The following is a 15,035-nucleotide window of genomic DNA, read 5'->3' on the forward strand; positions in this document are numbered from 1 at the left end:
TATGGTCTATACCTACACCATAGACAAACCGACTTGAACATAGACAAAAATTAATGTTTTCTTCTATCTTCTCTATGATATTTTGTTTTGACATTGACATATTTTGAGATTTTGGATTTCAGTCAAAGGCAAAAAATAAATAAATAAAATGACGATTTTTATTGACTAACAGCCTTTTCCGTTCTAATCTAAGTGCTCATTAATACTAAAACATTTTCAGTCTATACCTAGATGCTGCTCAGTGCCAACCTTAGTAATTACGCCAACAATTGATGCAATCTGAGACACAATGGAGTCTTTATCCAAGCAAGAATTAATATCAACAATAACTAAACAAGCCGATCAAATCAAGCGCTACGAAACTCGTCTTCGAGGTAACTAAAAACACCTCTTCATCTCTGCACAAATTCTTCTATGAAACAGTAGTCAATAGTGCCCTAAATGAAACTTGATCTGCAAACAGCTGTGATAGTGTATTTCTTTTACAAGGCTTCTGACAGGTTCGTAGAAAGTGTAAAGGTGAACCTTCCTAATATAGATAGTATTTACAGATTTTTAAAGAACCTTTGTTTGAGAGATGACCCACCACCAATTACTACATGTTTGCATTTAGGTACATGATTAAGTACCTATCATACAAAACAACAACATTGGCAAAAAGAACGTGCAGAAATATCCCCTACATGCTTTGCCAGGGTGTACATTAGGTCTAGACCTGTTTGAGTAGCTCCACAGTACTGTTTTTTATTAATCAAAAGATATCATGTTACATTAGAATTAATACCATACAAGCCTGTGTAGGTTAGCTAGAACTACTAATTCTAAGCTTTTATATTCAGTATAGCTTATATGTATATTTACTATTAACAAAAACTTACCAATTTTGCAGATGTAGTTGCAGCATACAAAGGTTTAGCTAAAGAGAAGGAAGCTTTGGAGATCAGTTTGAAAGCTCTAAACAAGACTGAAAGTACACCTGAAGGAGGTATTATTTATTTTAAATTATTATACATGTTTCTTTTGACTATGTTTAATATTTCAACTGTTTTTGTTTTGTAAGTTTGCAACACAGTTGGTGCCACATTTCCCATAATTTTCCTGCCCAAAATTAATTTCGTCGCAGTCGTAGAACAACGACGGATCTGCAAAACAGCAACTTTACAGGAGAGCCAGTTAAAGTTTTAAAACAACGTTTTGTTCGATAAAATGAAAACGGCTGAAGCAATTGATTTGAAATTTGGTCACATTATTATACAAATGGACTTTTGCAATATAGCCTGTATAATTAGTCTGTAATAAGTCTAGGTTTCCTGAAAAATCAGATAGGTCATTGTTCTATGTATCCTACTATGTCGTATTATATGATACGTCGTTTTTTTACGGACTTTTATTGCATGTCTAATGGCGTATTATACTTTTCGTCGTTGTTTTAGGGAATATATGGAAAAATTCAAAGACGGATCTTTAAAGAACCTATTTAGGAGGGTGCTGATTGCGCTATATTATTTTTTGTTTAGGTCCTAATTTTTTTTATAAAATACAATTATTTTATAAAATGTTTTTTGAAGACCCCATTGTGTCCCAGCATCAGTCAATAATCATCCAATGCTAAACATAGGCCTCTCCCCAGGAGCGCCACAACACTCGCTCCTCGGCCTTCCTCATCCAGCCACTACTGGCTACCAGCCTACGGTTGTCCTTGTTTGTGACTCGAGAATTCGTCGACCCCAACGGTTATCGGTTCCCCGGCAGATGTAGCCAGCCCACTGCCACTTCAGCTTGCACATTTTGACAGCTATGTCGGTAACCTTAGTCCTCTGACGGATATCCTCATTTCTGATACGATCCATCAGAGAAACCCCAAGCATAACACGCTGAGCGACTTTAAATCGATGGACCAGTACTACCGTCAGTGCCCACCTATCTGCCCCATACGTCATCACTAGCAAGATGCACTGGTTGAAGAAGACTTTTGTCTTCATGCTCTGATGATAAAAGTCTTCTTCTCTGATCAGGGATGGCCGAGGAGAATATATGACGGAGTTTCCCAACTCAATTGTGACCCACTGCTGGGCAAAGGTCTCTTCCTGGGTCTTCCAGCTATCCCTGTCCATGGCCTCCTTATTCCAGTTCCTACTAAACACGTCTAGGTCATCCCGCCATCTTCTTCTGGGTCTGCCCCTGTGCCGGCGGCCGTTATCGGCAACCCATTTGGTGGCATTTTTACCCTACCTATCCGGCTGCATACGACAGACGTGGGCCGCCCAGCCTCACTTCACTTTGGCGGTCTTAGCACCACGACGAAGGACTCTATCTCGCCCACTAAATTACTCATTGACATATTGTATTTCCTGTCTATCTACCTCAACCCTATGCTGTTGGTCATGTCTGTTGTCTTCGAACGGTTTATCTTTAGTCCAACTTCAAGGCTTGTCGTGGATAGCTCTTGCAACATTTGTTGGAGCTCGGGCGTTGAGTGGGAGAATAGGGCAATATCGTCCGCAAAACCGAGGTTTGACTATTTTTTGCTTTCGACATTGATGTCCTTGTCCTCCCAGGACTGTGTCAACTTCTTGAAGACCTCTTTGAGGAGTATTGCAAAGCGTGTACAGCGTGGGTCGCGTACACGTTAATTTTTTATTTTAATTTCACGTTAGCTGAGCTGTTTATGTAGATAGTACCAACGAGTTCGACGATGTAGGTTGGATGAATTTTGTGGTGTTAAGGGCGGAAAGTATTGCTTGGTGGTAGATACTGTCGAAACCTCTGGTATAGTCAATAAATGCAAGGTAAAGTGGTGTGTTAAGCTCAATGAACTTTTCAATAATCTGATTGAGCATGTATATGTCGGAAACGGACGTCAACTGTCGCGCCACCTAGCGGAGTCTCTGCGAAACAAGTGACAATGGGAACGCCAGCGCCTCTAGTGGCGCTCGACGGAGTCTAGATGGTGGGGAACAACGTAGAGTCGAGTCAGTCTGTACTTGACCGTCGTTCAGCGCACACGTTTAGAAACTGTCCCGCGTTTCTCTTGCTTAGTGACATTACGTTACCCTTTCTGTGTTCTGGCTTGCTGTGTGATTGCTAAGTGTTATTGTGTTGTGTAACTGTGCGATAATTAAACGAAGTGATTATTTAAAGTGACTTTTCTTAAAATCGCCATTCCTACGCCTACGAAACACGATGTCGGACAATCCTGACACCCAGCCACCCCAGGAACGTGCACCTCCTCCACCTCCGCTTCCGACATCAGATGTGGGATCAGAAGACGCCACCCCACGTGCTTCACACCACGACACGAACGACGAAAAATGGCAGAAGCTTCTAGAAAAACAGAATCGGAATTTCCAGACGCTTGTTCGAGCTATGAAGACACCTTCGTCGTCGACCGAGCTGAGGTTACCCGATTTCAATCCCAGTAAATCCGATGTCGACGTACGTTATTGGATGTCGACTGCGGACCTGTGCGTTAACGACGAGAATCTGCAAGGCGCACGGCTTATGGTTGCCTTGAGTCGTGCTCTGAAAGTGAAGCCTGCGGTCACTACCAGAGCCACTACGCATCCAGCTGCCCAAAGTGTTGCAGACAGGACCAGGATGCTGCCAGTGGAGGAGCGAGTGGATCCGGTGCAGCCAAGGAGAAGAGGGTCGATCTGTGCGTAGTGAGCGCGCCTGCTGGGATGTTGCATTAATCTGGTGAGCTGTTTTCGTTTAAACTATGACTGTAGTTTCAAAGTTTAGAGGCTATATGTTTCATTACGTGGATGAGGTTAGTGTGACCGGTACTGTGGAATTATTTTCGAGGTTCGAGTCCTGGAACTGTTAATCTGTCGGGTTGCCAGACCTGTTGACTTAAAAAAAAAAAAAAAGGTTATGACATGGAGGTTGATCAAAATCCTGAGCTTAAGTTAAGTAGGGTTATGAACATGCGTCCATGACCTCATTAGGTAAATCTCCGAAAGTTGATTCCCTATTTTTTAATTATGATCTTTTTTATGCTAAGTAATGATGAAGCAATCGATTGAATTGTGTGTTTCTGTGGTGTGTCTTGCTCAATTGTTTAATGCCAGTGGATGGAAGTGGTAGTAGCAGACTAACACTGGATGGAAGTGTTAGTGAGTGCCGGATGGAGGCACTGGAATGACACCGGATGAAGGTGTGCATTCGTGATGAGTACTTGGGTAACCGGATGGTGGTTGCCGGACAAGTGAGCAAGGACCATTGGTAATCGTGGTGGTAATCGGATCCTGATCCGTGTTTTTCTTTAGTACAGAATTAAAGATGGTGGATTAGCTTTCGAGTATTGATTTGTTTTGTCTGATACTGTTCAAGTTAAAGCTTCATAGTTCATCAGTGTGATGAATGCAGAGTTCATCAGCCCACTGCTTTCTTCCCTGACTAGGTCAGGACTGGCCGAGTAAAATTCAGTTACTGCGGTGGTTTTTCTTTCTTTCCAGATAACTCACACGAGGACGTGTGAGATGACATGATGGCCGTGTCGCAGCGTTGGCAGACAAACGCCGCATCGATTTTGATTGCAGTAGCGACCAGTGGCAACAAATCATGGCAAGATGCTCTAGCTAGGTGAAGTACAACTTGCAATTAATTGTACCTTGAACCGCGTTACAAAGGTTTCACCATTGGAGTTACTTATCGGTAAAGTCGCAAGACCGTTGTCGTTGATGTGTAGTGAGGTTGATAACGACGTCAATATTGAAAGCGTTCGCGAAACTGCGTCAGAGAATATTCAGAAGAGTGCTGACTACGATAAGACTCGTTTTGATAGAACTAAGGCCAAAGTAGTGAATTTTGAGATTGGTGATTTTGTTTTGCTAGAAAATGAAGAGCGAAATCAAATTAAACTAGATGCAAAATTTAAAGGTCCTTTTAAAGTAATCGAGGTCTTAGATGGTGATCGTTATCGACTAAAGGCTGTAAATTCAAAACGAACTTACAAATACGCTCACGATAGGTTAAGAAACATGCCAGCGAGCGATGTACCAATCAGTATTGACGATGATGTAGACTATGTAGAGAATGATGAAGATTGAGTTTGGGTGGATTCGAGTGGTTACTATCGACCGTATTAATTCGACTTAACTAGTAGCTGAACCGAGTAAGAGAGAGAGTGGATGTAGAGCTCGTGCTCGTGTAAGGCTCTGGTTGTAGTCGTGGTCTTGTGTGACCGTAGCGTGTGATACACGCGTGCAATCCACATGAGGTGGAGGTGCGTCTTTGAGTTCGGTTTGGATTAACCGTGGTCTTGTGTGACCGTAGCGTGTGATACACGCGTGCAATCCACATGAGGTGGAGGTGCGTCTTTGAGTTCGGTTTGGATTAACCGTGGTCTTGTGTGACCGTAGCGTGTGATACACGCGTGCTATCCACATGAGGTGGAGATGCGTCTTTGAGTTCGGTTTGGATTGACCGTGGTGATAGGTGATTACTCGAATGCTGTATCAGAATAACTCATTGTGATGATATTTTTGTTCGTGATTGTTACATGGCAAACTGATGAAAGTTACCTAGGTACATAAGATTTGACGTGTACTAGTTGTGTCTGTGTGTAAATTTGTGTTAGTGCTGATACTGTTGGTTGAATAGAGTTTGATTCTGACTTATGAGTTTTCATGAAAGATGAGAGATGACAGAGAGAGAGAGAGAGACTTTTAGTTTGTTTTTTTTAAATGTCAGGAAGATTGGCCGAGCGGGTTACTCTCAGAAAATGTTTCTTTCACAGAATGACACACGAGGGCGTGTGCCAGCAGGATGGCCGTGTCGGAAACGGACTTCAACTGTCGCGCCACCTAGCGGAGTCTCTGCGAAACAAGTGACAATGGGAACGCCAGCGCCTCTAGTGGCGCTCGACGGAGTCTAGATGGTGGGGAACAACGTAGAGTCGAGTCAGTCTGTACTTGACCGTCGTTCAGCGCACACGTTTAGAAACTGTCCCGCGTTTCTCTTGCTTAGTGACATTACGTTACCCTTTCTGTGTTCTGGCTTGCTGTGTGATTGCTAAGTGTTATTGTGTTGTGTAACTGTGCGATAATTAAACGAAGTGATTATTTAAAGTGACTTTTCTTAAAATCGCCATTCCTACGCCTACGAAACACGATGTCGGACAATCCTGACACCCAGCCACCCCAGGAACGTGCACCTCCTCCACCTCCGCTTCCGACATATATATGGTTCGCGGTAGAACAACTAGGTCGGAAACTGGCTTGTTCTGGTGGCTGATGTTAGTTCAGCAGAGAACGGATGCGATTGTGAATTATTTATAAAATGTAATTATGTACACATGTCATGTGTGATGTCAAGCTAACGGGTCTATAGTTTCCGAGGTAGGATTTCTCACCCTTTTTATGGAGAAGTCAGTATAATGTGAGAATTACAGAATTTACGGGGATTTTTTCCTGAAATTAATACATGAATAAAGTGGGCTCACCCCTGGTAGTTGTTAATACAGAAATTTAATGTTTGATGTGGACTCTACGACTGACTTGGTTTGTATGTTTGGTAACTCATGCGAATGGCCGGAAAAATATAATTCCAAACCTACCCGCATGGTACCGTGCTCCCATCGTCACCTGCCTCTGGCGGTAGAGGTGATGAACAAAAAAGTACTTACATAAATTTACATTGTTTTTTTAGCACATAGTTTTAAAAACATAATAAATTAGCAAAAATGTACTGAAAAATCATAAATTTATTTATTTTCCATTGAAAATACGTAATATTATGAAAGAACAACGACGTATCCTAAAATAATCCCAAAGAATAACGACGGTTATCGACACACGTCTACAACTTATGCATAGAACAATAAAATAATCCCAAAGAATAACGACGGTTATCGACACACGTCTACAACTTATGCATAGAACAATGACGGTTTATACAAAACACACTAGTTAGGTCAAAGAACATAGTCGCATTTGAAATACCGTCACTAAATTTAACAAACAAACAATATTGCTTTTTTAAAACACCGTAACTAATAATAACTAACTTCTCAATGATTTTAGCGAAAACTAGAGTTTTTATTTTATTAAAACAAAGTCACAAGAATAACGACGTATTTAAGAGACCGTCTTTGTTCTATGGGAGAAGTTAAAAAACATATTTACTTGGAAAACAGAACTTTTTAAATAATAATTATAGCAAAAAAACATTTTAAGTACTCATTACGTGTTCCATGTGCTCCTACATAGAACACTGACATAACAAACAAACCGTCGCGCGGGAGCGGGTCGCGGGGGGTGAGGTTCACCGCTGAACATCGACGGGACGTCAAAAGCGTCCATGTACTACGCGAAAAAAATCAAAACCGTCAGTGTTCGACTCTGTATTTCACTTATTATAAAAGATTTGAAAAAAAAACTTTTGTTGTATTGGTAAATAATGAAATTTTAAAGACGAATCTGCAATAATCCGAAAATCGAAAAAAATCTGATCCGTCACTGTTATACGACTGCGACGAATTATTTCTTTAAAATACAGGTGGAGATTCAGTGGCAGCACTCACACTGTCACTGGCAACATTAACAGCGGAGAAGACCAGACTTGAAGAAGCTTTCCAAGCTGATAAGAAAGTCACAAGAGACAAGGTAGAATTCAGGTTTTAATCTACTAAAGTTGCATGTCCTCCTGCATCACACTATGTATGTGTTCTTATTTATTTTGAAATACAAAATAGCACAATTAAACTAAACACTAGACAGATTTTGTAACACTACTTTACCAAATCATTTGGCCACACATTTACATAAAAAAATGTTTCCTCATATTTTGAAACTATCATAGTATACTTACTTACAGAATCTCTGGGTGATTAATATGTTTTATTAACCCCTGTTTCAGTATGAAAGTGTTATAGCGGCAATGAAAGAGGAGACCAGAAGTTTAGTGCAACAGCACTTGGCAGAAGTAAGCAATTTAAAAGCAAAAATCTCCTATGAGATCCAGGAGCGAGAGAAAGAGAGGGCAGATAATGCTGCCATGCTAAAGTAAGCTTTTGATCATATTCTTAACTAATATTATGAAAAGGAAAAGATTGTACATAATATATTGTTCTACTGAAATGATGAGACTCCTCTTAACTAATTTTTAAAAAATCATCACTACATAGTACTACATACCTTCATTGTTCCAGTGTGCTATAGATAGGATACTTTTTATTCCGAATTCCTCCTGAATACCGACATGAAAAGATTCAAAGGCGAAGCAAATCATACACAGAAATGCTTCTTTACATATTTCTCTGTAATGAGTTCTCAATAAGTATAAGTTACTCAATAAATAATTTTAAACATCTGTTGTATTCTAGAGAACTGCACATGAAGTTTAATGTAGAGAGGAAAAGCAAGGAAAAACTAGAAGGCCAACATGTCACGAGCTCTGAATCGAATGGTATGCATCATTGAACATTTTTATTCCAATAAATCATATCATAACTAAATTATTTTAATTCTTATTTGCGATGTGATTTGCCGATCCCGAGACGCCACCTTGCGTATTTCTGGATGTTTCGTAGTTCTAATATATTTATTAAACTATTTCTATACCACATTCCTAGCCTATCACATCCCACCATCCCTATTCCTCAACCAAACTAACACCACTCCCACCCCCACAGCGACCACAGCAGAGCTAGAGAAGCGCGTGCGAGACCTGACCAATGAGCTACAGGCGGCGGCGCGGCGACTGGCGCGGAGCGAGGCGCGCGCCGCCGAGACCCCGCCGCTATTAGTGCGCCTGCAACACAAGATGGCACTGATTGAGCAGACGCACTCGGTCGCTATACGTGAGGTGAGAGCTAGTTAGTGTTATATAGCTCCGACTGTGACGTCATCACGTCACTAGGAGACCCCGCCGCTGCTAGTGCGCCTGCAACACAAGATGGCGCTGATTGAGCAGACGCACTCGGTGGCTATACGGGAGGTAGGAGATGGCTAATGTTGTATGTAGATTTACTGGCGGCTCGATTTTGGCGCCCCTGGATGCTATCGGGATGAATGAGCTTCATCATGATTATATTTCTACAATAATATACCTAATAACCCTTTTAATCTATTGGGCGCTAGTGTTCATGGTTTAATCAAAATAAGAAAGTTCTTGAAATTAAATCATATTATTTTCGTCTTATACATAGATATAGGACAGAAAGGCTTGCTTTATAAACACCAATTTATAACAAACAATAAATTGTCTATCCAATCCCATTGCAGGAGCAAATAAAAGCGAAACGCGCGGAAGAGGCGGCGCGCAAGGCGTGCGCGAGGCAAGAAGAAAGAGTATCCGTGTTAGAAGGACGGGTGGCGGAACTGTCGGCGGCTATAGGTATATCTACAGTCAGCTGCATAAGTAGCTATACACATTTGAACCTTGTCAATCTAACAAACCGCCTATCCATTCATTGAAGCATTGACGGTTCGTCAGTTTGACAAGGTACAGAAGTGTATAACAACTTATGCAGCTGACCGTACATAGTGCTAAAGCCGAAAGAGGGTGACGGGGGTCATTCTGAAAAAAGTCACAATGTAAAATCACCTAGTTTCTATTCAGAAGCAATTTTTTTTCCAAAGGTCGTAAAACTAAAATAGTGGTAAATTACCGGCTATCTCTTTCGGCAGTATACCACTTTTGCGTCAACCAGTATATGTATATTCTCATTATTATTTATTTATATCTGATATTGTTTTTAAAATATTGAAATGCTATTAATTATAATTTTAATAGTTTGAAATGCCGGCATCTAAAAAAAAATGCAGTGCTGTTGAGTATAACATCTATAATCTATGGTTGTTTGTCTATGGTTGAAAACCTCCCATTTACCTGTATTTAATAAAAAAAGAACTTTTAATCTGAACATAAACGTATTTTTATTTTCACAGGCGAATACGACGCGAGGTGCAGACAAGACGAGAGGCTGATACACACGCTGAAAGAGTCCTTGCAAGCGCAGATGAGTGCCTCTGTGCAGGGCAGCGAAAGAAGCTATGGTAAGTGTGGATTTTGGTGTTAAAATTTGCAAGCTGTTGTGCAATTCTGTAAAAAAAATCGCCCAATAGCGAAAATGAGAGGAGGTTTGACAGCCACCAATACACTCCGGACACTGGAAATTTGTATTTCCAATGTGAAATTCACTATCATCAGGTCCAGATGCCTAATCAGTGACATATAGGGCTCAAAAAGTTAGACCTCCACTTTGATCCCCAACCTCCCAACGCTTCTGACTTCATTCTCGCCGATGGCAGATGTCTTCTGCTCAAAAGTGCGATAGGTCTAGTACCATAGTGTTTATTGCTACAACATGCTACCATGATTATTTTTACAGATGAGGCTACACAGAAAAGCGAAACGGACAACGAAAAGCTGGCAGACAGCGAATATATACAGACACTAATAGACAAAATACACATTCTCAAAAAGGAACTTATAGCTGAAAATGAAAAACTCGGATTCCCAATAGATATAGAAAATATATTCAAACTTGAAGGGTATGAAAACGTCCATTTCAAATGTAATGAAGAATATGAAAAACTTAGACATGAATTTGAAACCTTCAAAAAGCAGAATAAGAGGGAAAGTCGTGGTGAAGTCAAAGATGAATTTGAAGTAAATGAACTAAAGTTTGAAATACAAACGTTAAAAGAGAAATTGGAGGAATACAGCGTCATTATTGAAGAAGAAAAACAAGACAAGGCTGACGCCCTGAAGCTGTATGAAGAGGTATTTATAATTTTCAAATCATTTCCGATATAGCACTTTCTTGAGGAAAGTGAAACTATAGTAATTCTATGCATAAATTCAGGTCAAATGAGGTTTTTTATAACGAAATAGCCCGTGAGTCACTACGGTCGGCTAACTATACAAATTTTGCAACATCTTGTAGACATCATTGTATACCTACTAGAAATAATAAACGTAATAAATAATACATCTCCACATCATTTTGCATTCATTAACTATAGCGCGCACTAATATTATCTTGCAGTTTTAACATTGGATCCGTATATTGCAAAAAACCCTACTTACTCCTCACCCAACCAGAAACACACATTCATAGTCATTTTTTATTGATTTTTATTACTTTTGAACCCTTTCTTGTAAACGTATGTGTTGTTTCTCTGTGTTTTAGAAATAAAACAATTTTCTTTTCTTCAGAAACTAAAACACGAGCAAGACTACCACACCGAGATCACCAGCGACCTGCGCGGGCGCATCTCCCGGCTCGAGGCGCAGCTGTCGGCGCAGCGCGCGCGCCACTCCGCGCTGCTGGACGAGGCCGACAGCCTGCTGCGCTGCCGGCGGCCGAGTCGGGAGGAGCATGCGCTGCCCAAGGTATACCCGCGAGATGATGTTGCACGGGTTCGGTGTCGATGTAGATAAACGTCGCAAATACGGCGCTATGACTAGAGGAACTCGCATTTAATAAGTTAATCGACGGCGATAGTTTAGTAGTTACACGGGTTCGTTATCGATGTAGATAAACGTCGCTATATGGCGATTCGTCATAAATATATAAATCTGTTATTAGAGGAACGCGCATTAAACGAATTTATCGACGGCGATAACGAACCCGTGTAACGCATTCAGATCTCCTTCGTTAGCTACAGCACCAGCGACCCTAGCAAAATTGGTATAAACACTAGTTATTTACTCAGTCAAGTTGAATATAGTATCCTTGAAGCCATCGCTAGCCTCGAGGCGCAGCTGTCGGCGCAGCGCGCGCCGCTCCGCGCTGCTGGAGGAGGCCGACTGCCTGCTGCGCTGCCGGCGGCCGAGCCGGGAGGACCACGCTGTCCAAGGTACGCCGCCCGCGTCAGTGGGGAGTGGGGGTACCAACACCGAACACTAGAAACTAGCAATCCTTATGGCCAGTACTCACTATCGTTATTACTCCATAGTTTAAGTCGAGTAAAAAATCTACGTGTGGACCGCAAAACTCACAGCTCGATGGAATGAAAGTAATTATGCCATGGGTTTTCCTCGACAGTTTAGCTCGATTGGGTAATACCGTATGTGAGTACAGGGCATTAAGCAGCGTCGATCGCTTGTCAACGGTTGTGGTACGGTAGCTAGACAAGCGTGTACCCAGCCTTCCTCATCCAGCCACTACCAGCCACCAGTCTAAGGTCGCCGGTCCAACGAGCCTGAGCGAGTTCCACGCTATGCTTGTCTGTTTGTGGGTTCTAGTCGAGAACTCGTTTACCCCACTGGTCATTGGTTCTTCGGCACATATACCGCCCACTGCCACCTTCAGCTTGCAAATTTTAAGAGCTACGTCTGTCGCTGATTCTTCAGTGAAACCCATAGCATAGCTCGACACAGCACGGCATTACATTTTTACGTAGTTTACCATCAGGTTCTATGATGCCTTATTAGGGTCGTAAGGCTTGTAAAGTAAGTAAGTAGTAGTAGGTACAAGTTAAAGATATCGGTAATATTTTTCAAATAACTTCTGTTTCCAGGATGTGACGTCACCCCCGCATATGCTTCACTATGCGCAGGAGCTGGCGAGGAAAGACTTGGACATATCTCAGCTGAGGAAAGACAAACATTTGTTGGAAGGACAACTCAGGTGAGAAACATTCTCAAATCCTTTTGGAACTAATGCGAAATTTAACTTTTCTAAGTAAGATTTAACATTTTAGCAAATCTAGAAAATTTGATTTAGCTAGGAAATTTTGATAAACAAAGTTTTGATTTCTTTACAGAGATAGTCAACGTGAATCTACAATAGAAAAAGAGCGGTTTAAAGAAGTTGTCAGGACACTAAAAGAGGAAATTGAAAGGTATGTGTAATGTGTTCAATATGTATCATAAATCATACAGTAGACAAAATTTTTTGTTATGTTCCCTGGATGATAGATAATAACACTATAAAATTATAATAATTGCGGTGGGGTGGCAGTGTGATCAGAAACACTATTTCCTATTTTGGAACTATATAAATCATACCATAAAATAGAGGGGTGTGTCTGAATTTTAGTCCGTAGTTTCTTAGCTCGGATATGTATAGGTACATAGAGAATGGTTTAACCGTTGCAATATTTTCTGCCTCCAGATTACGTCGCATCCAGTCAAGAGAAGGAGCTAACCTAGAATACCTGAAGAACGTAGTGATGGCCTATCTAAGATCTACCGACTACGCTGGTCGTAAACACATGCTGAATGCCATAGCAGCTGTGCTACACTTCACGAAAGCTGAGAGAAAAGAGGTGTTCGCGACGTTGTAGAATAACGTTGTATTTTGCCTTCCACTGATAATTTACTTCGAAAGTTTAGAAAAGATAGATATTATTTATTTGTACAAAAAAACAAGAAAAAGCTGACACAATAAAATTATAGAGCTTATTCACTAATATCGATTTCTTCCTTTGTATGAAAGGATTATGTTTAAGTATATTTCCTAAACTTTTGAATGATGCAATCACAACTGTGTTAGTAGAGTGGCTACTGTCGTCCAATGGGATGCGATAGTTTTATGATTATGAATATGATAGATATTTTTTGTAAAGTACATAAAAATGCATAAAACATATCTGAGAAATTTCGTATGCCTATATCAGGCCGATATGTGTATGAGGTATGAGTAATATGTGTATAAGTACATGAAAAAAATATGTTGATTAGTGTATTAAATGACAATTTTATTCATAGATACTTAAGTATATTTGAAGCGTCCGTAGTCGAGCGGGCCTCAGTGATCGTAACTGATCGCTGAGGTTAAGCTACAACTGACACGGTCAGCCATTGGATGGGTGACCAATTTCAAGTGGTGCTTTTCTGGACGCTTCCGTGCTTCGGACGGCACGTTAAGCCGTGGGTCCCGGTTGCCGCTTCGGCAGCAGTCGTTAAGCCTAGTCAGAGGCCTTCGGGCGGCTTGAAAACATCTGACAGTCGGGTTGCCCACTTACCCGACAACTCTCTCAGCACAAGCTTGCTTGTGTTGGGGTCCACCAACCCGCACTTGGCCAGCGTGGTGGACTAGGCCTAAACCCTTCCTTCATTGGAAGGAGACCCGTGCCCCAGCAGTGGGGACGTAATGGGTCGTGATGAAGTATATTTATGAAAACTTTATAACATTCCAAATATTTTGTATTTATAACTTACTATTAGAATAGATATTGGAAAACTGTTTATAACGTACCGGAATAAATGTAACCTACCTATGAAAAGTTCTCTGTTCTTTTTTTTCGGCGACTAGATTAGTACCTACTCTATAGGGTCGTGTAGGTTTATAAAATCCAATAGACCATTGAAAATTTACTCCAATTCGTAGGTGTATAGCGCAGAGGTAGTGCAGCGCGAGTACCGCTACGTGGCGGCAGATAAGTACTTTTGTTCTTTGGTGGCGAGCATGTGGCGACTAGCGGATATCCCGCGCCATCCGCCTATATTATACACAGTAAGTATTTATTACTTTTGTGGATTTATGAAATAGAAAGCTTTATTAGGAAAGATGGAAATGCTACATACTTTCATAAAATAAAGAAACATAAAGAAAATGGCTGCCGTTACTGCTGTGGGATGTGGTCGTGGATTATGTCTAAACTTAACAGACTTCCCCTTCCTCGCCAACGCGCTGGCGCACGTCACTAGGTACTTGGGGTAGGGCCTGCGTACGCTTGCCCGCGCTGCTGCTGCTGTTGCGATGGGGTGAGGTGAGGATATAGATTATATATTTATTATTATTCTTCTGAGGTAAGGATATTACCATAAAGTTAATAGAGAACTATATAGGTCTATGACTCTCTATGACATGGTACAGCCCGGCAAATAAGATAGACTGATTCGTCATCAATTCGTCATGTACGGAACACCCTGCACTTGTGCTGCACTTTAATATTACTGACAAGTTGACAAACCCGTGGTTACCTATAAAAAAAATACCTATTAGAGCCAAGGACATTGGAGCATCTTATTATTATTATTCTGAGTTACCAGACACTGAGAAAGTTACCCCATCACTAGGTTGTTTTATTTTAATCTGTGAACAGCTTTGCTTACCAAATTTAAAAAATCATTGA

The 15,035-nt window shown here is 41.0% G+C and overlaps 1 protein-coding gene across 2 annotated transcripts; it reads left to right on the forward strand.

The window, feature by feature from the left end:
- The first annotated feature begins 70 nt into the window (after positions 1-70).
- LOC105385219 (GRIP and coiled-coil domain-containing protein 1) lies at positions 71-13,241 on the forward strand. Of its 2 annotated transcripts, XM_048624672.1 has the most exons (14): positions 71-374; positions 890-985; positions 7,501-7,607; positions 7,861-8,006; positions 8,327-8,409; positions 8,636-8,730; positions 8,863-8,940; positions 9,228-9,339; positions 9,894-10,001; positions 10,337-10,731; positions 11,167-11,343; positions 12,474-12,583; positions 12,720-12,797; positions 13,070-13,241. In XM_048624672.1, exons 1-14 carry the CDS (start codon positions 290-292, stop codon positions 13,239-13,241), a joined length of 1,842 nt encoding a protein of 613 aa, XP_048480629.1. In that variant the 5' UTR covers positions 71-289. The 2 variants fall into 2 exon arrangements, with proteins under 2 accessions (XP_048480629.1, XP_048480628.1); XM_048624671.1 differs by lacking the exon at positions 8,863-8,940 and having other exon boundaries at positions 8,636-8,808.
- Positions 13,242-15,035: the final 1,794 nt, after the last annotated feature.

The sequence above is a fragment of the Plutella xylostella genome, chromosome 12, assembly GCF_932276165.1.
Source record: "Plutella xylostella chromosome 12, ilPluXylo3.1, whole genome shotgun sequence".
Lineage (NCBI taxonomy): Eukaryota > Metazoa > Arthropoda > Insecta > Lepidoptera > Plutellidae > Plutella > Plutella xylostella.

Coding starts and splice junctions, on each gene's coding strand:
- LOC105385219 (XM_048624671.1), top strand. CDS start 290: ATGGAGTCTTTATCCAAGCAAGAATTAATATCAACAATAACTAAACAA. Junction 8,007..8,326: donor GATAATGCTGCCATGCTAAA/GTAAGCTTTTGA, acceptor GTTGTATTCTAG/AGAACTGCACATGAAGTTTA. Junction 12,798..13,069: donor CTAAAAGAGGAAATTGAAAG/GTATGTGTAATG, acceptor TTCTGCCTCCAG/ATTACGTCGCATCCAGTCAA.